This window comes from Nycticebus coucang, chromosome 24 (genome assembly GCF_027406575.1).
Source record: "Nycticebus coucang isolate mNycCou1 chromosome 24, mNycCou1.pri, whole genome shotgun sequence".
In the NCBI taxonomy this organism is placed as follows: Eukaryota; Metazoa; Chordata; class Mammalia; order Primates; family Lorisidae; genus Nycticebus; species Nycticebus coucang.
In genome coordinates this window covers 19696993-19724453 of record NC_069803.1, presented here as the reverse complement: position 1 = coordinate 19724453, position 27461 = coordinate 19696993, and the positions used below count along the sequence as shown (strand labels likewise).

Below are 27461 nucleotides of genomic sequence, written 5' to 3'. Positions count from 1 at the left end.
AAATTGATATTGATGAATTTCAATAGAAATTTACTTACTTTCCAAGTTTTACTTTATGTTCACCTGAGGGTACAAATTTTCAGACTTGATGGCAATTTTTTGTGCATATGTAGTTGTTTTTAGTGTTGGTGTGTTATGATTCTTCTTCACAAAGAGGTTTAATTAACAAGCTTCTCAGCGGAAAAAAGGGAACTTTTTTTTCATGGTTTAAAATAAATGGCATTGTGAAATGAATTTAAAATAAATGAATTTAAAATAAATGGCATTGTGAAATCACATTCTTGGCGCTTATTAGGCTGATGTAGCATCTAATGAATCATATTACACAAAAAAGATGTAGATTGCAGGGAACACGGGAGAGAGTAACATGTTTTTAGTCATCGTTTTCACCCTTCATTTGTTTGAGAAAATGGATACTAATTAGATGTCATGAGCATTTTCTTTTCTTACAGAAAATGTCTTGATTGGATTTATCTTGTTCTCTGTTACACATTTTGCACAGCAAATAGTCCTAGCTTTGAAATGGTTTGATTACGATAATTTTTCCCTTATTTCTCCCCAATTTTATCATTTAAACACCATCTTCTACTTTGAGTAGTGAAAAGTAAAGATGCCAGAATGAACTCCATGGAATAAAGTCATTTCTTTTAATCCAGTTGTCGACCCTAGTATTTCCATTCTAGTCTGGGTTTTGCTTATCTTTTAGTGGACTTAAAGCTTCATTTTCTAGCAGGAATTCAGAATGCTGGAAATAAGGTTTTAATTTTGCCTTAAAAAAAAATGGTAAAAGGGTATTACTATCGACTGGAAAAGTAGAAGCATCTTAGACTTAAAATTCATCAACTTCAGTGTAGCCCTAAAATAGATCCTGTTTTCCATTGCTGCCCTGTGTAGTATTTTCCTTCCAATACAAGGTGAATGGGCAGTTGTGCATGTATCTTAGAGTTTAGGGTGATGCCTCGAAATTGAAAGTCCTCTTTAAAAACAGTGATGCAATTCCCTAAGGTGACAAATACTGTTAGCTTTTATTTAGATTTGTAATAAATGTTGCATTTAAAAATTTTTTGCACTTTTAACAGCAGTCTAAGACTCATCCTTTAAGCTTAGCTTTAAATAAAAATATCAGAAAGTGTGTGCTCAAAGAATGTAGTGGCTCCAAGTGCAAAGGTCTAAGTCATCCAGTATTAATAGCTACCAGTTGGTCTTGTGTTTCCTGTTCACCTAAATCAGTTTGTTAGACGTCATGATATAGGTGGAAGTTGAATCTGTAAGAGTTAATTGTGACAATTTTAGGGGTATTTATGGATGAGAAAGGAAGAATGAATATTTGAAATGCAAACTAAAGAAGAGATAATGAAGTAATGATTAGAGAGTTAGGAGAGAAACCAGGAGAGTATTGTAACAAGAAGCCAAGGAAGAATTGGAAAAATAGTGTTGACTTTTTCAGGTACCATAAGAAGAAAAATGAAAGAGCAGTTTCGATGAAGTATAGAAATGGGGTCCAGTTTGCAGTGGGTCAAAGAGAATATATCAAAACGGTTCATGTGGATTGTTAACTCATGACCTAAGAAGTAAAAGAGAGATGGCAGTTAGCAGAGAGAATGCTATCCGGAAGTGACTATTATCTTAACAAAGATAATGGTGGAGAACTTGGGAATATTTATAAGCACGAAGAAGAAGCCAGTAGATAAAGAATAATTAAAAGTACAGAAGAAAGATAATAAGTAATGAAACAAGGGTCCTAGAAAAGGTTGATGGAGGTTGATCTGAGAGCACAGGATTCCATTGTTGTTGAAGGAAAAAGGTAAAAGAGGTCACAAAATATAGGTGTTTACAGGGCATAGAGTCACGAAGTTTGATTTTCATGTTTGACCTTGTAGAATGCAAGGTTAATCTATATGCCACTAGGCTGTAAATATAATCAAGAGTTTAAAAAACAACATCACAGGGTAGCGCCTATGGCTCAAAGGGTTGGGCGCTGACCCCATATGCCAGAGGTAGTGGGTTCAAGCCCAGCCCCGGCCAAAAACTGGAAAAAAAAAAAAAAAAATCACAGTTAATTTACAACTCAGAGGGAAGGCATTATCACTACTTCTAAATAGAGGAAACTGAAGCTCCCTGTGTTTAACCTGTGTAAGGGCATAATGACATTATGTAGCAGAACTAGTCAGTTAAACCTAGGTGGTTCTGACTCCATGACCCATGCTCTTAGCTACAGTTGTGGTAAGTTGGGGTGTTGTGTGTACATTTGACAGAGTGAAATAGGTTATCATGGATGTGTAAAAGAATTGCTGGTTGGCATAGGGTGCAGGTCTGTGGCAGCTCCAGTGTGCACAGCTGTGTTGACTGCCTCTATCAGCAGTATTAGCCCAAATAAAGGATCATGTAAAGGAAAATCAGGGTGGGAATTTTTTAGTTTCAGATTGGATGGATGAGAAAATCAAGGCCTAACCTAACAAAAATTCCTGAATTCTAAGATTAAAGAGAAACTATAAGATTTTTTTTCTGCCACAAAACGAAAATTTATTTCAAGTCTTCTGTTTTACCTTTAACATCCATTAGAAATATAAATTCAATACCATAATACGTTTGTTTTAATAGAAAAATAAAAATGAATGCTGGTGAGAATGTGGGGAAAGTGAAACCCTTGTGCACCAAAGCATTTGTAAAGATTGTAAAATGGTGCAACCACTATGGAAACCAATATGTAGGTTCCTCAGAATATTAATGATAAAGCCACCACATGATCCAGCGACTATCTATAAGATTTTTAAGAGAATAAACAGAAAAGGGAAAAAAGAATCAGACTGGTATTGGACTTCTATTAAACCAAAAGCTAGAAGGTGGTAGAATAGCATCTGCAGACTATTAGTGAAACAAGTAAAAAAGATTGCAACCATGAGTCCTATATTCAGTTCTTTATCAGTCAGAGAAAGTGAAAGATATTTGATAATAAAAATAAAACAATATCACTTATGTGAAGAAAATACTTGAGAGAAGAGAAAATAGCGAAGGAATAGTAGAGGCCAAGGTGGAAAAAATAAACAAGTTAGCAATGAAACCTGGACACGCATCTGTAAGAATAAGGAGAGGCTCAGAGAAGGTATAAGCTAAGTGTAAAATAACTTGAAACAGAAAATGCATAATACAAGATAATTTTAATATGACTGGAGAACAAAACATACTAAACTATTTTAGCAAAATTTAATATTAATTGGGAAGACGAGGGAGGGAAGTGAAAATATTTTGAAAGTCTTGTTGATGTGGGTGAGGAGTAGAGAAGTAGGGCATTTTCATGGGAGAAAGACATTCTTTTAAGTTTCCATCTTAAATGACTAAGCACTTAACAGGATGAGGAAGAGCATTATAAAGGAACAAATGACACACAGTTATACAGAAGATAATAGTTATAAATCTAAATGCACCAACCAACATGGCAACTAAAATGTAAAATAAAGATTAGAAATGCAAGGAGAACTTGAAACACAACATAGTGCAAAAAAGACCATTTTTGTTAATGGTCCATGGACATACAAAAAAAAGTTTATTATTTGAGGGATGAGTATTTACATTCAAGTGTACTGATTAAATTCCTATGTCTTATATTATTACATTATTACATTATTTTTTCAGTTTATCCTCTTGGTTATAAAAAATTATAATCTTTAATTCTTAATTATAAAAACACAAAAAACAAAAGAACTAAGTAATTAACTAAGTCTCCCTTCTTGTACAATTCAGAGGAACATTTTAATCAACTATTTTGTAAATGCAAGTTTTTTAGTAGCTCTAGAAACATTTTTAAGGAAGGAATCCCACCACATCCCATTTTTTTTTAAGTGTAAATGCTTTGTTTTTAAGAAGTGAAATGTTTACTGGTGTATTTTTTGGTACAACCAGAAAATAGTACAGGATGTTGAATTCTGGGAGGACTTGACTGTCTGTCATGGGTGTCAGCTTAACATTGCATAGATGGGATTTAGTTTTTATACCTACAATACAAAGTCCCAGTCTTGCATGTAATGTCTTAAACATTTTTAATTACTTCTATTCCCATGTTGTTTTTAGTAGGATTGTTTCCTAAAGAAAACCACTCCCATGATCATGGCTCACCCTGTCAGAATTGTGTACACTCTGTAACATCTTTGGTGGTGGTAGTCCTGTTTTCCTAATAACTTTCTTGATAACAAATAACTTTTTTTACTGCCAATCAGAAGGTGGCATGTATGTGTGTTTATATTTCAGTCCTGTGAAGGATTAAAAATTTGAATATGTAGTATAAAATTGGGGGGGCGGCGCCTGTGGCTCAGTGAGTAGGGCGCCGGACCCATATACCGAGGGTGGCGGGTTCAAACCCGGCCCCGGCCAAACTGCAACAAAAAAATAGCCGGGCGTTGTGGCGGGCGCCTGTGGTCCCAGCTACTCGGGAGGCTGAGGCAGGAGAATCGCCTGGGCCCTGGAGTTGGAGGTTGCTGTGAGCTGTGTGACGCCATGGCACTCTACCAAGGGCGATAAGGTGAGACTCTGTCTCTACAAAAAAAAAAAAAATAAATAAAATTGGGAATTGGTGGGATTTATGTAACAGCTTATCAACATTTGAAGATACTGGTAATTGATAACCCTTTTAAGGAAAATTTGCCTCCAGATAGCTGGAAAGTCACTGGAGTAACTGTTTACAATTGCCAAAATGTGGAAACAGCCTAAATGCCCACCAACCCAGGAATGGATTAACAAGCTGTGGTATATGTATACCATGGAATACTATTCAGCTATTAAAAAAGATGGAGACTTTACATCCTTCATATTAACCTGGATGGAAGTGGAACACATTATTCTTATTAAAGCATCACAAGAATGGAGAAGCATGAATCCTATGTACTCAATTTTGATATGAGGACAATTAATGACAAGGTTATGGCAGGGGGGCGGGAGAAGGAAAAGCAGAGAGAGGGAAGGAGGGAGAGGGGTGGGGCCTTGGTGTGTGCCACACCTTCTGGGGGCAAGACATGATTGTAAGAGGGACTTTACCTAACAAATGCAATCAGTATAACCTGGCTTATTGTACCCTCAATGAATCCCCAACAATAAAAAAAAGAAACCAGGAAAAAAAAATTATAATAAATGGCTTTTTAGATTTGTGGTAAAAATGTTAAGAATTATGTACAAATTGAAATGTCTGTACTGATGGTCAACACAACCAATAAAATCTCAGTTAGAAACAAAAACAAACAAAAAAGAAATCCAAACAAAAAATAATTTACTTAAAACAACTAGGGAAGAAGAATTAAGATGAAAGCGCGGATCATGGACCTAGAACATCAAAATGGTATATGCCAGTTTCTGCACTGATGTTTGTGCAGGCTCAGATATCAGGCATGTTAGGGATCAGTATGTATGGAAATGGGGGTGGCATTAATTGTGAAGGTAGTTTTGGCCCTGGTTTCTCCACATTCCCAGTATTTGTCTACCTCGAAACTTTCACTCTAATAAAAATGCTCCTGGAAGGAGCTTTGTTGAATCTTTGGAATGTTAAATCACTGAGAAGAATCTCATTTATAAAGAAATAGAGAGACCTCAAAACATAACTGGATTATAGTTCTGTGAAGTAATGGCAAGTATAGAAAAACAGATACATGTAAATTTATTTATATAATTTTTCTTTATTCATCATACCTTGAGAAGACTGTCATTGTCTGCAGCACTTCTTAACCTTTGAGACTTGATAAAATAAGACTTGTTGCAATCCCAAAGTAGAAGTTTTACCATTTAACATTATAAATTTGGGTAATCTTTATGTTACTACTGGTATTTACTTTACGTGTTAGGAAAAGACCTTTGCCTCTCAGCACTGTCACTTTAGGGATCACTTGCCTGCTGTTAGTTTTGACTCAGTGTGAGTTGATGGCAAGAGTATATCTGAACTGCTTGATTTATAGAAAGATATAGAAGGCAGGTGAGGTTTGTGAGATTGTAATTTTTTTCTGAAAATTTATAGAACCAGTCTATGGTTCTATAAAGAGAACAAACAATATCTCCCTTTAGGCTTTTACTGCTAATCAGAAGGTGGAGTGTATGTGTGTTTATAGAAGAAATCCAAATTTATTTAGCATCCTGTCTTGGTTTGGGGGAGTTTCTTGTTTGTTTTTGAGACAGAGTGTCACTTTGTCACCCTCACTAGAGTTCTATGGTGTCATAGCTCACAGCAACCTCAAACTACTAGGCTCAAGTGATCCTCTTGCCTCAGTCTTCCAAGTAGCTGGGACTACCGGCGCCCACCTCAGTGCTAGCTATTTTTAGAGATGGAGGTCTCACTCTGGCTCAGGCTGGTTTTAAGCCATGAGCTCAAGCAGTCCGCCTGCCTCAGCCTCTTAGAGTGCTGTGATTACAGGTGTGAGCCACCTCACCTAGTCTGTGTCCTATCATGTTTTTGATAAAATATGGGAAGGGGGAAGAGGGGACTTAAACTCTAAAAAACATCTCCTATAATAGTTTTAACCTATGTAGTATATAGGTAATATACATATATTTACATTGGATTTGGGACTATTTTTTTAATTTTAATTAAACCAAGAACTAGTAGATAGAATGGAACCAGATTTGTTTTAAATTCTAATTGTTATTCTGCTAGTTGTGATTTTTTTTTTTTTAGTTGTGTTTGGTGGAGGGATACCATATAGAAGAACCTTTACAAACTCCACGAATTCTGTAGTTAATGCCCAAAGATAAAACTGCGTATATTCATGATACTTTCCTTTATATGTAATTTTACCTATTTTTCAAATTTAAGATAATAGAGCTAAACTTCTGATTCAGTAATCTCAATAATTTTCTTTTCTTTTAAAGGAAGAGCTGGGTAATCATTTTATTTTACTGTTCATTTTCTTTTGATATTATTAGCCTAAAAAGAAAGAACATTTAGTGTCTTAAGAGCAAAGAATTACAATGGCATTGTTTTCACTGCCACTATAATTCTGTTGATGAATATCTGCAAGCTTTTGCTTTCATCCACTTAATCCTGAAACCAAATCATACTCACTGTTAGACCAAGCTTCATTTCAAATCTCTGTAAAATGCCTGTGACAGATATTTCTGCCTTTGACCTTCCTTAGCTATTTACCTTAATTATTATACATTAGCTTTTTCAAAAATGGTAGGTGTATTTTCTTGTTCTCAAAAATTTTTCAAACAACCTGATGTTCTGTGACATTTTTGAGGTTGCAAGGAGTTATTTTTATTTACCATCTATTTCCCTTTTTTACATAGTTTTGTGATTTTTTTTTTTTTTTTTTTTGAGACAGAGTCTTAGCCGCCCTGGGTAGAGTGCTGTGGCATCGTAGCTCACAGCAACCTCCAACTCTTGGGCTCAAATGATCCTCTTGCCTCAGCCTCCCAAGTAGCTGGGACTACAGGTGCCCACCCCACAACGCCTGGCTAGTTTTTCCACTTTTTGTAGAGATGGGGTCTCGATTTGCTCAGGCTGATCTTGAACTCCTGAACTCAGCCGGCCTTCCAGAGTGCTGAGATTACAAGCATGAGTCCCCTCACCCAGCCTGGTATTGTGGATTTTCTTAAAAATGTTTTTGATAGTTTGAAGTTTTAAAAAGAGAAGTTGAAATCTGATAATGATTTTGTGTTTGTGTTCTTTGTATCCATTTATAGGATGAATATAAGCCAGAAAAGGCCCTGTCTGAAGAGGACTTGAAAAACGCCGTGAGCGTGCACCATGCGCTGGCATCCAAGGCCACGGACTACGAGAAGAAGCCAAACGTGTTCAAACTTAAAACTGCTGACTGGAGAGTCTTGCTTTTTCAAACTCAGTATGTTTTGTTGGTTTGGTTTTTACATTATATTGTTTTTTTATTTCGCTCAGCACCGCTTTATACTGAGGAATACGAACAGGCTCTGCAGGGGAAATTTTTTGAGTTAGAGTCAAAGTCATGAACTGGTTACATTAGAGAGAAAACTGCCAAAGAGACTAAAGTAAAGTAGATGCCTGGGGTCCAGATTTTTCATCTGCTACAAAGTAGCCCTGCAACTCTTGGTCAGCCACTTACCGTCTCTAATCTCAGTATTCTCATCAATATACAATGAGGCAAGTTCTTTAACAGCCAGAGTGAAATAGACCTGGATTCAAATCACCATTTCCCTAGCGCTTTCTCCTAGCACATAATTTAACCTCTTTGAATATTAGCTTGTCACTGGTGTAGATAACAGTGTTTATCTTGGCAGCGCCCATCACTCAGTGATTAGGGCACCGGCCACATGCTTCCAGGGCTGGTGGGGTTCAAACCGGCCTGGGTCTGCTAAATGAAAAAAAACAAAAAAATAGCTGGGCGTTGTGCCAGGCGCTTGTAGTCCCAGCTACTTGGGAAGCTGAGGTATGAGAATTGCTTAAGCCCAAGAGTTTGAGGTTGCTGTGAGCTGTGACCCCACAACACTGTACTGAAGATGACAAAGGAGACTTTGTCTCCAAAATATATATATATATATATATTTATCTCATAGGGTTCTGGTAAGGATTAAATGAGATAAGTGTATGCAATACTAACACAGCGCCTGGCACATCGAAGCTGTTCAGTAAATGTAAATTTCTGCTTTATTCTCTCATTTCTTTCTGAGCTCTCATAGTCTGTGATTCTACAAGAGGAAAAACAAAACCCTACTGTGAGTAAGGAAACGGGATAGATTGCCTGTTTAATAAGGGGTCCAATGACAGGCTGCAAATTAGATTGGAACATGCCACATGAGTTTGTGAAGGGGAAAACTGGACTTTTTCAGTACTGATCCTTTAGAGCAGGAATTTTGACAGGGGTCACACCGCAGCAGCGTCTGGCAGACAGCATCAGTCAGTCATCGCTTCAGAATCACCCCCAAAATATCAGTATCAGCTGACCCCAATTGACACTAGAACTAAAATTTGACATACCTGCACGCTTGTTGATCAGAGCACTGTAATGTCAAGAAACGAGAAATGAAAACAAAAGCAGGTACTCTGGTAATTGGTGGCCATGAGACTTTGGAAGGCATAGAGTTGCTGACATCAGGTAAGGGGAAGTTGTAAGGAAGGAAGTTACACAGGGTTTGGGGGGTATTTGAATAGGACAGTTAATACCACAAAGGGACCAACAGCAAGATGTAAAATTACATCTATTAGACATAAAGAATCTTTAAAATTATCATATGTCCTAATGTTTTTTTCACATGTAAAATACCAGGTGTAATAACTAAGGAAATCTGATTACTTCAGAAGGAATTAGTGTAGATATCAGTCAGTTCAAACACTGGAGCAGAAGAGATCAGCCCAGAGAGCCTTTGGGGCGCAGCAAGGAGTTGGTATCTTGTGCGGCCGCAGGTGGTTATTTCCCTCAGTAATCAGCAAAGGAAATGACTTTAGAATTCGCTGACATTTTTTTTCACTTTTTGTTTATTAATCATGTAAATGGTAGATAATCTAATCTATCCTGGTTCATGATCATTTCTACCATTCATTTATTTATTTATCTATTTATTTATTTAATTTTTTTTCAAGATAGACTCTCAAGCTGTTGCCCTGGGTAGAGTGCCATGGTGTCATAGCTCACAGCAACTTCCAACTCTTGGGCTTAAGCGATCCTCTTGCCTCAGTTTTTCTATTTTTAGTAGAGACAGGGTGTCGCTTTTGCTCTGGCTGGTCTCAAACTCGTGAGCTCAAGTTATCCACCTGCCTTAGCCTCCCAGAGTGTTAGAATTATGGACGCGAGCCACCGCACCCAGCCTCTACCATCCATTTATGAATTCACAAATATTAAGTGTTACCAGTTTGGGGCTTTCTGTATATAATGACAAATTAAAACTAGGATCATGACATCAGATGATTTCGACCGCCACTCAGGTGGATTTCTTTTTTTTTTTTTTTTTTGGCAATCTTATTGAGATATACTTTGCATATCATAAAATTTCACCAATTTGACACATACATGTCAATGGGGTTGTTTGTTTGTTTGGCAAATTGACAATGATGCAGCCATCACCACACTCCAGTTTTGGAACACTGCCATCACTGCAGAGGTAAGACCCATGCCCACTCTGCAGTCACTGCCAGGCTCAGCCCCACACATTAACCTCCATTATGTCTCCATGGAATCACCTTTTCTGGACCTTTCATCCACGCAGACTCATGCGTTCTGTGGTCTTTTGTGTCTGGTTATTTTGCTTAGCACAGGGACTTGGAGGAGCACCCACGTTGAGCCCATGTCAGTGTTTCTCCCCGTTATTCCTGAGTGTTGGGGTTGTGTGGATTGGCCACATTTTGCTCATCCATTTGCTACTTGATAGATGGACAGTCAGATCGTTTCCCCCTTTTGACTCTTAGGAACAATGGTGCTATGAGCATTGACATACAAATTTTTGTATGTAGTTCCATGTTTGTATTTCTCTTAGATACCTACTTAGGAGTAGAATCGCCGCATTGTGTGAACTTCATACAATGAACTTCATATGGTGAACTTCACAGTTCACTTTTGAAGAAACTGTCGAACTGTTTGCCAAAGTGGATATATTCTTTTATATTTACTCTATCAATATATGCTTCAGTTGAATTCTAAAATCAAATGGAATGATTAAAAGAGATGAGTTAATTTTATAATTAATTTTTGGCCTAGCCTTGTATTAAACAGAAAGTCAGGGTTTAATGAATAAATATTCATTGTCAAGTGGCTTCTCCTTTTTCCCTTCCATATCCTAGAGGGATAATCATAATCTTACACAATGATGATAATAGTCTCCACAGCCTTGACCTAGTTATTAGTCATGGTTCAGAATGTTAGTCTCCAGTGAAGTTTTGCCAGGGATTAAATATGCCAAGAAGAAGGAATTATTTTTAAGGGCCATTTTAAATCAGTGATGGGCAAAGTATGATACACTTAGATCTTGAAACATCCTAATATCAATATGTCTGTTTCTCATAGGAGTCCAGAGGAAATGCAAGGGTGGATAAACAAAATTAATTGTGTTGCGGCCGTATTTTCTGCACCACCATTCCCAGCAGCCATTGGCTCTCAGAAGAAGTTTAGCCGTCCACTTTTGCCTGCCACTACAACAAAATTGTCTCAGGTAAATCATTTGGACAGTGCTTGTACCCTAGAAGAAATGTACTTCATTAGACATTCTTACTGATATTTGTATTTGAATAGTTCTCTATATTTGGGGGGTAGATGGGAGACCTGGCCCTGTCAGGGGCACATTGTTCAAATGGAACAGAAATGCAATGTGCTTGTTTCCACACGCCGTGGAGGAAACCAACACACCTGAGTCATGGTTGGTATAACACGGTCTTTAATTTTGTTTCTAAAATTGATTAGTTTACTATTTAATCTTAATTGCCTGGTTCCTTTCCTTTCTTTCTTTCTTTTTTTTTTTTTTTTTCCTATCTTTTTCTTTACTAACAGCTCCTCATTTTTAAATGACTGGTTAATGTTAGGGTGCTAGCCTGACTTGGTAGCAGGCTTTCATCCATTCATTCATTCATTGATTTGTTTTATTGAGCACTTATATTAGGAATATAAAAATATTTTCAGGGATCCACACAGTACAGTGGGGAAGGGCCTTCCCTACCCCCAGGGCAGAGCTAAATGGGACATTTGGGTTTTCTAAGCTAATCAAGGTAAAGTGCACATGACAGATGTATTTATACAAACATCCTTCTGTTAGCAGATGAATCTTGCTAAAAAACATATTTTATCATGCCCCTCTCCACTTAAAACTGTTCTACGGGCCGAGCATGGTGGCTCACACCTGTAATCTTAGTACTCTGGGAGGCTAAGGTGGGTAGATTGCTTGAATCTTAAAGGTAGATGGCCTTGACCTCAGAAGTTCAAGGCCACCCTGAGTGAGAGCAAGACTCTGTCTCTACTAAAAATAGAAAAACTAGCCAGGTGTGGTGGCATGTGCCTATAGTCCCAGCTACTTGGGAGTCTGAGGCAAGAGGATCGATCACCTGAGCCCAGGAGTTTGAGGTTGCTGTGAGCTATGATGCCATGGCACAGCCTGGGGCAACAGAGTAAGACTCTGTCTCCAAAAAAGAAAAAAAAAAACTATTCTAAGGACATTGCCTACAAGCCATATTTGCTGATTTTGTCTGCAGTGCCCCCCCTCCCCATTGCCATTGACTAGTTAAAGCTTTTGGAAGCTGTTTTGTTTTGTTTTTGTTTTCTTAGATCAATTTTTTTTTGTTATAAAAGCAATACACACAGTTGCACAATTCTGTGAACATATTAAAAAACATTGAATTATGCACTTTAAAGTTTTATTTCAGAATACTACAGGGGTACAAAAATTTTGATTACATAAATTGCTTTTGTATTATCTGAGTCAAAGTGAAGTGTGTCCATCACCCAGGCAGGAAACATTGTACCATACCTCTTATGAATTTACCCATCCCCTCCTCCCTATAATGTGGAAACTGCCTGAGTGCCCAACAGTACATGAGTAGACTAACAAAATATCTTATATGCATGCTAGAGAAGTTACTTTGCTATCTTTGTGAATCTCTTATTGCTGCAATAACAGAAGTAGATTTTTTGGGGTTTTTTTGAGACAGAGTCTCAAGCTGTCCCCTTAGGTAGAGTGCTGTAGCTGGGCTCAAGCGATTCTCCTGCCTCTGCCTCCCAAGTAGCTGGGACTATAGGCACCCACCACAACGCCCGGCTAATTTTTGGCTGAGGCCGTCGTCGTTGTTTGGCAGGCCCCAGGCTGGATTCGAACCTGCCAGCTCAGATGTATGTGGCTGGCACCTTAGCCGCTTGAGCCACAGGCTCCGAGCCAACAGAAGTATCCATATCTGGACTATGATGCACCAAGTATAGGTATTAAGCAGCTGCTCCACACACCTCTATTATTATGATTGTGGTGCATTCATTTAATAAATATGTGTCATGTGCTGCACATCACAGACTGTTTTAGGCCCTGGGGCTAGAAAGACAAACGAAACCCAGAAGGACGAATCTGGAGTGCTATGGGGGCACAGGGAAGGGACCTTGCCTGGCGTTGGAGGTGAAGGAACAGATGTGATATCTAGCAGGAAGCTTGAAGGACAAGAAGCAGAGAGGCGAGGTGTAGGATGAGGTAAGGGAATGGTTCAGCAAAGGAACAGAGCCTAGGAGAAAGCACCAGGGTGCAGGACCCATGCCACGTGTCACCTCAGCGTGCTGAGAAACAGCAGGAAATGCATCTCTGGGGGTGGGAGGGGCAGAGGCTGAATTACAAAAGGCCTTGTTTGGCATGTGGAGGATTTGGGGTGCTTCAGTGGTTCCCAGCATCCTTCAGATAATCATTTGCAACAGGAGAATAATGTGATCAAATTGATACTGTAAAAATTATTCTCATTGGAGTAGTAGGAAAACAAGTAGAAGTTGGTACTAAACACAGAAAGCCCTATTTTAAAAGAAGTTTTGGTAACCCAGAGGAAAATTAACTTAGTGGCAGGGAAATGGATAGGATGAAAATACTGGAGAGATCTCGAGAGTGTGGGATGGACAGTTGCAGTGATTCGCTGAAGTGGCGGAGTAGGGCTGTCACTCCGGCTGGGGCAGCTGGGGTCTGTGTTGTGCGTCACCATCCTGTCTCCTGGTTTCTCCCCATTGCTTCTTTTCTTAGTCCTTTCTGAAGCCTTTTCTTTTTTCTTACTCCAAATGTTGCACTGAGTAGGGACCAAAAACAGACTAAGACACTTGAGAAGCAAAAACAAAATTTTAAATAAATCACCAAAAAGGGAGAATGGTGTGCCAAGGGGGCAAAGCCAGGTAAAAGTAAGACAAAAAGGGGTGGCGCCTGTGGCTGAAAGGAGTAGGGCGCTGGCCCATATGCCGGAGGTGGCGGGTTCAAACCCAGCCCCAGCTAAAACTGAAAAAAAAAAAAAAAAAAAAAGACAAAAAGTACCTGTCAGATTAAGTGGCTGGGAGGTCACTGGATAATCCTGGCAAAAGTAGTTCCAGTGGAATGAAACTGCTATCTCTGGTATCATGATTATTAGAACAGGAACTACGTTGATCTTCCTTGATAAGGGAATGAAAGGTAGTAAATCGTAAAACCCTGAGTAGAAAGAATAGAGGAGATGTGTTTCAGGAAAGTTTTTGTTTTGTTTTTTAACTCACAGTTATTATTAACACACAATTATTATTGGATGCTTATTATGTAAGCTTTACTATCACTATGTAGTTAATACATTATTAAGCATGCTGTTAAGGGTAGAAAGGACCAAGCCAGATCAGCTTAGAGGACAGCATGGCATTTTAATTTTTAAGGACAATAAATACTCTGAGACTTTCAGAGAAAGGGAAAGCTTTTATTAGTGACCAGAAAATACATTGGCTGACTTCTCCACCTCCCCAGCTCAAATGTAAACTGTTTAAGCAAATGCATGTCCTTGTATTAAATTTGGGGATTTAAAACACACAATGTATCACATAAACAGAAAAAGAGTGTATATCCTATAAAGGCAAACCTCATTACACAAGGTAAGGGGAGGGGAAAAAAATCAAACTAGAAGCAAAAAATAACTCAAAAATTCAGTTTTGAGCCAGGCATGGTGGTGTGTGCCTGTAATCCCAGTACTTTGGGAGGCTGAGGCAGGAGGATCGCTGGAGCCCAGAAGTTCAAAGCTGCAGTGAGCTATGATCATGCTACTGTACTCCAGCCTGGGAGACAAAAGGAAACCTCATCTCTTAAGAAGAAAAAAAAAGAGTTGTGTTTTATTAATTTTCCTCTAGACTTACCACTTGTCATTTTTCAATATGTAATGTCTCACATTCACTTCTATAAAAGATCCAAGAGAGAAGGTGAGTTAAACTAAAGATGGACATTAATAAGTATGTCATTCTCAGAAGAATTACGTAGCTTAAAGCAACATGGTGAGTTTTCTTCCCTCACTGCGGAATCTGCAGTGAAAAAATGAAAAATTTTTCAATCTGCATTGAAAAATGTCCTGTTTTCCTGTTTCTGTATGGCTAATATACTAATAAGACACATGCGCATGAAAATGAAGGTGTTCATCTGTTTCTGTGGGTTTTTTTAGAAGTTTTCTTTATACATTCGCTATATCAATTCGATTTAGTAACAATTGATAGTAACTGTCATTTATCAATAACAATATAGTGGAGATTGATAACCTCTGTACATTTTTTTCCTCTTAAAATTAAGCATTATTACTAGTTTAATTATGAAATCACTTTGCAGTTGACTTGAGTATAGAAATTTTAAGTCTTTAAAAATATTGAATGTAAGAAATCTATTTCCCAGAGAAGTTTAAATACTGTTTTTTATCATTTACAGATATATTTAAAATAGTTGTTCATTCGTGTGTGTGTGTTTTTACCAGAACAGGCAAGCAAGTGCCTTTATCAAGGCAGCCTCTTATCTTAAACAAATGTCTTATATAGGAACTAAAAATAGAATGTATTTTTTTTATATTTTTCCTTGTTTTGAACATAAATCCACAAAGATGGAAAAAATGTGTATTACGTATGATCAAACTGGTAGATTCAAGATTTTAAACAAGAAAACAACTAAAAGAAGTATCCTCCACTGTTCCCTAAAACGAGATGACCACACCGTGTCAGGAATTGAACTTCTTTGGAAAGAAATAAAATGATTTCCCCTTCAGTTACAAACACTGAGTCTTTGTAGCCCTCAGTTTTCTGTCTAGCAAATGAGAAGATGGTTCTGAAATGTCTTTAAAGGCTGGGTGTGCTGGCTCAACGCCTGTAACCCTGGCACTCTGGGAAGACAAGGTGGGTGGATTGCCTGAGCTCAGGAATTCAAGACCAGCCTGAGCAAGAGGGAAACCCCATCTCTAAAAAATAGCTGAGCATTGTGGCAGGCACCTGTAGTCTCAGCTACTCCAGAGGCTGAGGCAAGGGGATCGATCGCTTGAGCCCAAGAGTTTGTGATTGCTATGGAGCTATGATGCCACCATGAGTAGAGTGAGACTGTCTCAAATAAATAAAAATACAATGTCTTTAAGGGTTTTTCTATCACCAACTACGTATTATTTCTTTGCCCAGATCATGATGTTTATTTCTTCAAAAGATTTGTACCCTTGAGAAAACAAATATGTAAAGTTAAGCATGTGAGAAAGAATAGGCTATAAAGGCGGAGAGAAGAATTAGTTCATACACAGCCCGGGGCAGGTGTTTGATGTGTATCCTTGACTTCAGATAAAGGCTTTTGGGAGATATCTGCACTGGAGTCATAGTATACCCCCCAGAAAACCCTGGAATATGTGTCCAGATGAATTCCCCAGCACCAGTAACCACAGCAAGGTTAAGGGCATATTTAACCTTGGCACCATTGACATTTTGGTCTACATAATTCCTTGTTGCAAGCGGATATCCTGTGAAATGTAGGATCCTTTGCAACATTCTCAGCCTCTACTCAATAAAAGCCAATAGCATTACCCCATTTGTAACCACCAAGAATGTCTCCAGACATTGCCAAATGTCTGCTGAAATCAAAATCTATCCCATACCCACTGAGAACCATTGTTTAAGCCCAGTGGTCCTTAATCTGTGAGATTGGCCGTCTTCCCATTCTTCATAGCCTGCAACCTGGCTCCAGCTCCCTTAAACACCAGGACCTCTGGGATAATTTCAATTTACAAAATACATGTCTAACAATGTGAGTGCCCAGCTGAAAAAAAATGATAAACAGTGTTAGGGAAAAATTAAACGTTTAATTAAAAGGTTGTTTGTTACTTTGTAAGACGCATTGTTCATCACCCTGTCATTTGTGGGCCTTTCCTTAATTTATTCTTCTATGTAAAACACATTAGCCTTAATTATTAAAATTGATTATTGCCATGTACCATGGTTCTTTCTGAACGACCCTGCTGTGTGGGAGGAATCACCTTCTTTGTTTTTCATGGCAGTGTTGCCAGAATATATTTTTCTACTTCTGTTGGCTGTGGGAATTTTAACTGGAAAATTCAAGTTTTGTTTCCCCTACTGGTGTAGCTCTCCCAACAGTCTTATGGTCAGCCCTCTCAGGATCCAGGCAGGACCTCCCTTCCTACCCACCCAAGCAGTCACTTTCAAACCTGGATGTGCTCAAGAATTCTCTGGGGACTTGTATAAAATGCCCATATCTCAGCCCCTTCGGGTTGCTCAGGTCCAAGTGGGGCCCCAGGAATATGTATGTTTCTAGTACAGACCCAGTACCTGGCCATAGGGTGGTGCAATCGCCCTTAGAAACGCTGCAATAATCTCTACCTCCCTTAGGTCTGTCCTTCCTTCCCTGAAGACTCGTACCCTAGAAAGTCACCATCTCCTCATATCTAGGCCTGTTTTCTTCCTTGAATTCCAGCCATTCTCTTACAAAAGTTGGAATCAATGGATAACCACTGAATGTTGTTTGGGCTCAGCCTTCTGATGGACACTGTCAGAAACACAGGGAAGTATCCTGTGGGTGCTTCTTGCATTGACATACCCCCTGCTCCTCATTTTATCCTGTGACTTGACCGTGAGGTGGTGGTGCTAAGGGACAGACAGAGGGGCAGACATGAGGGCTGTGGGATTTAGGGGAGGAAGTCATTGTAATTGCCTCTTCCTGTCCAAAAGCATCGCGTTCTACCTGCCCAGCCCCAAAGCCTGTTACTTTGATCTCTTAAATGTCATTCATATTCTAGTCACACTTCTTACTTCAGACTTTGTCATCTTTTATCTGGGTCTCTGCTCTCCTAACTTTTTTGATCATTCGCCTTATCAGTATAAAATATTTGAGCAGGTATGTTCCAGTGTCGTGTCCTACTAGTAAATATTAGGAAACTAACATTTTAGAGTGCTCAGATTTATTTTTAAATTTAAAATTTTCCCCAGTGCTTTAGGAATTCATTAAAGATCTTTTAGAGCTCATAAACAAGTTCCGCCCAGTTAGAGGATGCAAGGATTTTTATAAGGTAGATGAATTTTAGCTCACTACTGATTTGAAAAATTCTCCCCAATGGATCATCGTGCATGGGGTACAGACAAACCACACTTGGGAAAACTGTGACCCAGGTTATTTCCGTAAACCACCAAAGATCTCTCTCCCTCTAACATTGACAAAGCTGTCCTTCACAGTCACAGCTGACATAGGATTTTAATTATGTCACTTACCCTAAACTGGCTCATTTTTTTCAATCAGATGCAGTTCAGACTCCTTGGCATAGCCTTAAATGGTGTCCACACTATTCCAGAATAGATAGATTTCTTATTCATTTCTTAGAGATCTGTGTTCAACATATATGAAGTGCTCGATAAAATAATAAACATAATAAATGTTTACATAATAATAAAATAATAAATGTGGAAGTTACTGTGCTTGAGCTCATTAAATACTGTGCTTATGGTCTGAAGCTATCTTAAACATGAAATTATGGGGAAAATGTTTTGAATGGTGCTTTCAGCAACAGCCCCCTTCAAACTAATGCAAGGGTAGATGCTCTTTATTCTAAATTCTATACCACTTGAGTTTGGTACAGCTCTAGTTTTTAGTAGCTTGACTTGTAAGTTGCTTTGCCAACTCCTGGAAATGTCATTACTTTAAATCTTTCTTCCTTAAGACAGAACAGAGGAAAGAATCTGAGACTCCTCCTCTTGACCTTCACTTCAAAAAGGAAATCCATGTGTTCAGCTCTCATTTACTAGGGGATAGATACATACACACATACACACCCTCATCTATATATATAGAGAGATTGGGTAATATATTAGTTATTGAGCATTGTAAAAAACAGGTAAGACGTGATGCTGGCTCTCAGCTTCAGAGAGCTTAAGGTATTCGTTAACGTTAGGTGACATCTATAAGCCCAAAACTCTGCAACATACCATCTTCCCTACTCGGTCCTGTACCAGACACTGGAAGATTTAAGAGAAAAGGAAAAAATGGACTAGTGGTAGGACTGTGGCTGTTCCCATTTCTGCCCAGCACCAGGATAGTGAGTGCCTGGCAGGTAGAGGTGCTCAGTGAGGGTCTATGCCTGGTCAACTGTTTTCTCCTCCACCTGGTGCTCTCAAGACCCCTTCTTCCTCCTTTCCCTCTCATTTGTATTTCTCTGTCACCATTTCCTTTTATTTTCACAGCTATCTTTCATCCTGCTCTCTGTGATAAGTCAGTCTTATGCTTGGTATCAAGGGATAAAGAGCTGGCTTCTGGACCTTGGTCCCAAGATGTGCATCAGGACAGGAAGGCGCCAGCTGTGGCTTAGCCCTTGACTCACTGCTGAGGACTATGGGACACGGCAAGGGCTCCAACAGTCCAGTTGCCTCCTCCCAAAGCCTCATCAGTTAAGCAGTACTTTCTCATGAAATTAGAGCTTGCTATTTGAAAGGAAAATAGGAAAATTCCCTCAAAGTTCTGTATACATAGGAAAAAAATAAATTTTTTAAAAATTTAATTGACATATAATAATTATATATTTTTATGGGATGCAATGTTTTGACAGATGTATAATTGTTGCATGATTAAATAAAGCTAATTAACATATGTATCCCCTCATATACTTACCACTTTTTATGGAAAGAACACTTAAAATCTCTGTTAGCAGTTTTGAAAGATGCAGTACATTACAATTATGTATAGTTCACACGATGTTCAATAAAACTCTTAAACTTATTTTTCCTGTCTGACTTAAATTGTGTGTCTTTCTCCCAACATCTCCCCAATATTTTGCCTGCTGACCTCCATCATTCTCTTGCCTGTTTCTATAACTGCTACTGTTTTAGATCCCACACATAAGTGAAATCATCCAGTATTTGTCTTTCCATGCCTGGCTTGTTCATCCAAGTTGTTGCAAATGACAGAATTTCCTTCTTTTATTAGGCTGAATAATACTCTGTTGTGTATAGACCACATTTACTTTACCCATTCATTTGTTCAGGGACACTTAGGTTCCTTCCTCATCTTGACTGTTGTTAATGGTGAGGCAGTAAGATCCTGATTTCATTTTCTTTGCCTGGATACTCAGAAATGGCATTTCTAGATCATATGGTAATTCTATTTTTAGTTTTTGAAGCTCCTTATACACTTTTCTCCAATGGCTGTACTAATTTACATTCCCAACAACATGAGACACAACCTTACCAACACTTATCTTTCATCTTTTTTGATAACACCTATTTAGTAGGGATGAGATGATATTTCATTATGGTTTTAATTTGTGTATGCCTGATGTTGAACATTTTTTCATGTATCTGTTGGCCATTTGTATGCCTTCTTTTGAGAAATGTCTGCTGAAGTCTGCCTCAGTCCATTTGTACTGCTATAACAAAATGCCTAGATTGGGTAATTTATGGACAACAAATTTATTTCTCCTTATTCTGGAGACTGAAAGTTCAAGTTCAAGGTACCACTAGGTTTGATGTCTAATGAAAGCCTGGTCTCTGCTTCCAAGATGGCACCTCGTTGCTACATCTTCCCAAGGGAACAAATGTTGTATCCTCACTTGGAAAAACACAAGGGCAAAAAGGGGTCTAAGCTAGTTCCCTTCAACCCTTGTGTAAGACAGTAACCCATTTGCTTCCCAAAAGGTACCACCTCTTAATAATAACACAATGGGTGTTACGTTTCAACATGAACTTGGGAAGGGACACATTCAAATCATAGCAAGATCTATTGCCCATTTTTTAATTGATTTATTTGCTTCCTTGTGATTAAGTTGTTTCAGGTCCTTCTATATTTTGGGTATTAGGCCTTTATCTGAAAATGTCAGTATTAAATGACATCTGAAACTTGTCTTTAGATAAAATTTTATTGCAATATTATTGCATATATTGTCAAAGGACTTACCTATTTAAACCTGTTGACATACGGCCAAAACTGTTTTTCTTGCATCTAATATCTTAATGATACTTTTTAGATTGTCACTTCCTAACTTAAAACAATTTTGTTAGGCTTATGCCATTTTCTACATCATTGTCCTTTCTTGAAACTTTGCCAGATAAGCTATTTCTCTGTCCTGTCTGAAATGCCTTTTACTTGTGTTGTCTCATAAAAATCATATATATTCATCCCTACAAAATTGTAAGAGCAAAGACAAAAAAGAGGAAAAAATGGGATTCCTGCTTTGTCTTTCTTCATTATGTCCATTACAAATTCTCCCTTCCTACACCTCTTATTCTATTCAGGCCCTCAATGGACTGGATGATGGCTACTCGCACTGAGGAGGGCCATCTACTGACTCCACTGGTTTAAATGCCATCCTCATATGGAAACATCCTCAGTGACACACCCAGAAATGATGTTTAATCTGGGTACCCCATGGCTCCATTAAGTTGGCACATAATAAACAATCACACCCTCTAAACGGGTACTTTAAAACATGACCCTTATACATCCGCACCCTCCCAGAACTCCGGAAGAGATGCCCCATGACCCACAATCGGCACTCTCCCACCTCTGGAACAGCTGCACGGGACCTGTGATCAGCACCCTCCCAGACCTCCAGAAGAGCTGCATCGGACCCATGCTAGGCACCCACCTGCACCTCCCAGAAGAGCTGCACCAGGACTGCAATTGGCACCCTCCCGGACCTGTGCTGGGACCCGCATTCGGCACCCTCCCACACCTCTGGAAGAGCTACACCCGCCCGGGCCCCACGCCGAGACCCGCTACCCCGCCCTCCAGGCCTCCCCACACCCTGACCAGGAACTCTGGGAGTCACGCAACCCTGCGTCCTCCCTCCCGTACCCTCCCTGCCTCCACACCTGCCTGCTAGTCTGGCCAGGGACTCTGGTAGCCGTGTGCCCTCCGGAGCCCTTCTACTGGCCATAGACTGCTGTCCTCTGTGCCAAGGTCACTGGGCGCCAGGCACTACCAGAACGGTGCACACCACCCCCGGCCCAGTTGCTGCATCTGGGTGTGTCACACTGTGGAGCTGCTCCCACAACCAGAACTCCCTGGCTAGAGCAGCCCCAGAGGAGCTATACACAGGGTCACTCCATACAAAGATCCAGCAACAATAGAGGGATCCCACTGGGGTCTACGCTTGGAGAGGCACCTCCCCAACACTGAGGATGGCCAGAAGCAACTGTGAAAAACAATCATGAGGTGAAATCAAGGGAAAAACTCTGGCAATATGAATAATCAGAGTAGATCAACTCCCCCAAGGAACAATGGGACAGACACAGCACAAGATCCCATCCACAAACGAATAGCTGAGATGACAGAAATCAAATTCAGAATCTGGATAGCAAATAAGATCAAATTAGAATTCCAAGCAGTAACCCAAAAGATGTCTCAAGAATTCAATCAATTCAAAGACCAAATGACCAAAGATTTTGACATATGGAGACAAGAAGTTGTATCCCTCAAAGATCTGAGAAACACAATAGAATCCCTCAGTAACAGAATGGAGCAATCAGAAGAAAGGATTTCTGACATTGAAGACCAAGCTTTCAAATGCTCCCAAACTCTCAGGAAGAGAAATGGAGGGCAAAAACAGATCACTCTCTCAGAGAGCTCTGGGATAATTTGAAGAAAACCAACATTTCTCTTATAGGGTTCCCTGAAAGCAATGAAGTGGCTTCACAAGGCACAGAGTCTCTTCTCTATGAGATTATGAAGGAGAACTTTCCATAATGCCAAGAGATTCTGAAATTTAGATAGCAGACAGTTTCAGAACTCCAGCACTACTCAACCCGAATAAGACATCCCCCAGACACATCATAATCCATTTCACTAAAGTTAATATGAAGGAAAAAAATTTGAAAGCAGCCAGACGAAAGAAAACCATCACCTACAAGGGGAAGAATATTAGAATAACTGCAGATCTCTCTGCTGAAACCTTTCAAGCTAGAAGAGGATGGTCATCAACTTTTAATCTCCTAAAACAAAATAACTTTCAACCCAGGATCCTGTACCCAGCTAAACTGAGTTCCATTTATGATGGAGAAATTAAATACTTTAACAACATTCACATGTTGAAGAAATTTGCCTTAACTAAACCAGCTCTCCAGGATATTCTCAGACCTATCCTCCATAAAGACTAGCATAATCCTCCAGCACAAAAGTAAACCCACCCAGAAAATTTTGATCAAATTCTAACTTCAAAAGTTGCGAAAGGATTAAAAATGTCCACCGGACCCTCGAAAGGCTTATTAATATTCTCAATTAATGTGAATGGTTTAAATTGTCCTCTAAAGAGGCACAGGTTGGCTGACTGGATACAAAAACTCAAGCCAAATATCTGCTGCATACAAGAATTTCATCTTACATTAAAAGACAAATATAGACTCAAGGTGAAGGGATGGTCATCTATACTCCAGGCAAATGGAAAACAGAAAAAAGCAGGCATTGCAATCCTATTTGCAGACACAATAGGCTTTAAACCAACCAAAATAAGTTCATATTTGTTAAAGGTAATACTCAATGTGATGAGATTTCAATTATTAATATTTATGCACCCAACCAGAATGCACCTAAATTTATAAGAGAAAATCTAACACACATGAGCAACTTGATTTCCTCCAGTCCCATAGTAGTTGGAGATTTTAACACCCCTTTAGCAGTGCTGGATAGATCCTCCAAAAAGAAGCTAAGCAAAGAAATCCTAGATTTAAACTTAACCATTCAACATCTGGACTTAACAGACATCTACAGAACATTTCATCCCAACAAAACTGAATACACATTCTTCTCATCAGCCCACGGCATATACTCCAAAATCGACCACATCCTAGGCCACAAATCTAACCTCAGCAAATTTTAAAAAATAGAAATTATTCCTTGCATTTTCTCAGATCATCATGGAATAAAAGTTGAACTCAATAACAACAGGAATGTGCATACCCATATAAAAACATGGAAGCTAAACAACCTTATGCTGAAGGATAGATGGGTTATAGACAAGAATAAGAAGAAAATCACCAAATTTTTGGAACAAAACAACAATGAAGACATGAATTATCAGAACCCATGGGATACTGCAAAGGCAGTCCTAAAAGGGAAATTTATAGCACTGCAAGCCTTCCTCAAGAAAACGGAAAGAGAGGAAGTTAATAACTTAATGGGACATCTCAAGCAACTGGAGAAGGAAGAACATTCCAACCCCAAACCCAGCAGAAGAAAAGAAATAACCAAAATCAGAGCAGAATTAAATGAAATTGAAAACAAAAGAATTATACAACAGATCAATAAATCCAAAAGTTGGTTTTTTGAAAAGATCAATAAAATAGATAAACCTTTGGCCAACCTAACCAGGTAAATAAAATCTCTAATTTCATCAATCAGAAATGGTAACAATGAAATAACAACAGACCCCTCAGAAATTAAAAAAATCCTTAACGAATACTACAAGAAACTCTACTCTCAGCAATATGAAAATCTGAAAGAAATCGACCAATACCTGAAAGTATGCCACCTACCCAGACTTAGCCAGAATGAAGTGGAAATGTTGAACAGGCCTATATCAAGTTCTGAAATAGCATCAACTATACAATATCTCCCTAAAAAGAAAAGCCCAGGACCAGATGGCTTTATGTCAGAATTCTACCAAACCTTTAAAGAAGAACTAGTAGCTATATTACTAAACCTCTTTCAAAATGTAGAAAAAGAAGGAATACCCAACACATTCTAAGAAGCAAACATCACCTTGATCCCTAAACCAGGGAAAGAACCAAAAACAAAAAAAAATTATAGACCAGTATCTCTAATGAATATTGATGCAAAAATACTCAATAAGATCCTAACAAACAGAATCAAATAACACATCAAAAAAATTATACACCATGACGAAGTGGGATTTATCTCAGTGTCTCAAGGCTGGTTCAATATACGTAAATCTATAAATGTAATTCAGCACATAAACAAACTAAAAAATAAAGACCATATGATTCTCTCAATTGATGCAGAAAAAGCTTCTGATAATATCCAGCATCCTTCATGATCAGAACACTTAAGAAAATTGGTATAGAAGAGACTTTTCTAAACTAATAGAGGCCATCTAAGCAAACCCACAGCCAATATCATATTGAATGGAGTTAAATAGAAGTCATTTCCACTTAGATCAGGAACCAGGCAAGGTTGCCCATTGTCTCCATTGCTCTTTAACATTGTAATGGAAGTTTTAGCCATTGCAATTAGGGAAGAAAAGGCGATCAAGGGTATCCACGTAAGGTCAGAAGAGATCAATCTTCCACTCTTCGTGGATGACATGGTCGTATATCTGGAAAGCACTAGGGATTCTACTACAAAACTTTTAGAAGTGATCAAGGAATACAGCAATGTCTCAGGCTACAAAATCAACACCCATAAATCTGTAGTCTTTATGTATATCAACAATAGCCAAGCCGAAAAAACAGTCAAGGACTCTATTCCTTTCACAGTAGTGCCAAAGAAGATGAAATAATTGGGAGTTTATCCAACAAAGGACGTGAAAGATCGCTATAAAGAGAACTATGAAACTTTAAGAAAAGAAATAGCTGAAGATGTTAACAAATGGAAAAACATACCATGCTCATGGCTGGGAAGAATCAACATCGTTAAAATGTCTATACTACCCAAAGCAATATATAATTTTAATGCAATTCCTATCAAAGCTCCTTTGTCATATTTTAAAGATCTTGAAAAAAAATACTTCATTTTATATGGAATCAGAAAAAACCTCGAATAGCCAAAACATTACTCAGAAATAAAAACAAAGCAGGAGGAATCATGCTACCAGACCTGAGACTGTATTATAAATCGACAGTGATCAAAACAGCATGGTATTGGCACAAAAACAGAGAAGTAAATGTCTGGAACAGAATAGAGAACCAAGAGATGAATCCAGCTACTTGCCGTTATTTGATCTTTGACAAGCCAATTTAAAACATTCAGTGGGGAAAAGATTCCCTATTTAACAAATGGTGCTGGGTGAACTGGCTGGTGACCTGTAGAAGACTGAAACTGGATCCACACCTTTCACCATTAACTAAGATAGACTCTCACTGGATTAAACATTTAAACTTAAGACATGAAACTAAAAATACTTGAAGAAAGTTCAGGGAAAACTCTTGAAGGAATCGCCTGGGTGAATATTTTATGAGGAGGACTCCCCAGGCAATTGAAGCAGTATCAAAAATACATTACTGGGACCTGATCAAACTAAAAAGCTTCTGCATAGCCAAGAACATAGTAAGTAAAGCAAGCAGACAGCCCTCAGAATGGGAGAAAATATTTGCAGGTTATACCTCCGATAAAGGTTTAATAACCAGAATCCACAGAGAACTCAAAATATTACCCTGTTTCCCCGAAAATAAGACAGCGTCTTATTTTAAGGTGTGCTCCCAAAGATACACTAGGTCTTATTTTCAGGGGACGTCTTATCTTTCCTGTAGGTAGGTCTTATTTTCAGAGGATGTCTTATTTTCGGGGAACAGGGAAGCAAGAAAAGAACAAGTGATCCCATCTCAGGGTGGGCAAAGAACTTGAAGAGAAACTTCTCTAAAGAAGACAGATGCACAATCTACAGACACATGAGAAAAAAGCTCATCATCCTTAATCATCAGAGAAATGCAAATCAAAACTACTTTGAGATATTACCTAACCCCAGTAAGAGTAGCCCACATAACAAAATCCCAAAACCAGAGATGTTGGCATGGATGTGGAGGGAAGGGCACACTTCTACACTGCTGGTGGTAAGGCACACTAATATGTTCCTTTTGGAAGGATGTTTGAAGAATATTCAGAGATCTAAAAATAGACCTGCCATTCGATCTTATAATTCCTTTACTAGGTATATACCCAGAAGACCAAAAGTCACAATATAACAAAGACATCTGTACCAGAATGTTTATTGCAGCCCAATTCACAATTGCTAAGTCATGGAAGAAGCCCAAGTGCCCATCAACCCACAAATGGACTAGCAAATTGTGGTACATGTATACCATGGAATATTATGCAGCCTTAAAGAAAGACAGAGACTTTACCTCTTTCATGTTTACGTGAATGGAACTGGAACATATTCTTCTTAGTAAAGTATCTCAAGAATGGAAGAAAAAGTATCCAGTGTATTCAGCCCTGCTATGAAACTGATTTATGGCTTTCATATGAAAGCTACAACCCAGTTATAACCTAAGAATATGGGGAAGGGGGAGACAGAGGGTGATTGGTGGGATTACACCTGCGGTGCATCTTACAAGGGTACATTGAAATTTAGTAAATGTAGAATACAAATGTCTACATAGAATAACTAAGAAAATGGCATGAAAGCTACATTGAACAGTTTGATGAGAATATTTCAGATTGTATATGAAACCAGCACATTGTACCCCTTGATTGCACAAATGTACACAGCTATGATTTAACAATAAAAAGAAATAAAATAAAAGTAGAGAAATTAAAAAAAAAAAAACATGACCCTTATAAACCCAAGAAATGCTTTTAGTTCTGTATTCATAAAGAGGCCATACCAGAAAGCACAGTTCAGCAAATTTAAAGAATTGCATGCCACGCGCAGTGGCTCATACCTGTAA

General features: G+C 38.6%; 1 protein-coding gene across 6 annotated transcripts in view; it reads left to right on the top strand.

Moving 5' to 3' along the window:
* Positions 1–27461, top strand: part of PSD3 (pleckstrin and Sec7 domain containing 3) — a 559602-nt gene that overhangs the window by 502688 nt on the left and 29453 nt on the right. For all 6 annotated transcript variants that reach the window (XM_053578222.1, XM_053578223.1, XM_053578226.1 and 3 more), the window contains 2 exons: positions 7660–7817; positions 10947–11091. In XM_053578222.1, coding sequence (XP_053434197.1) covers positions 7660–7817; positions 10947–11091 — 303 coding nt within the window. The remainder of the gene's footprint in view (positions 1–7659; positions 7818–10946; positions 11092–27461) is intronic.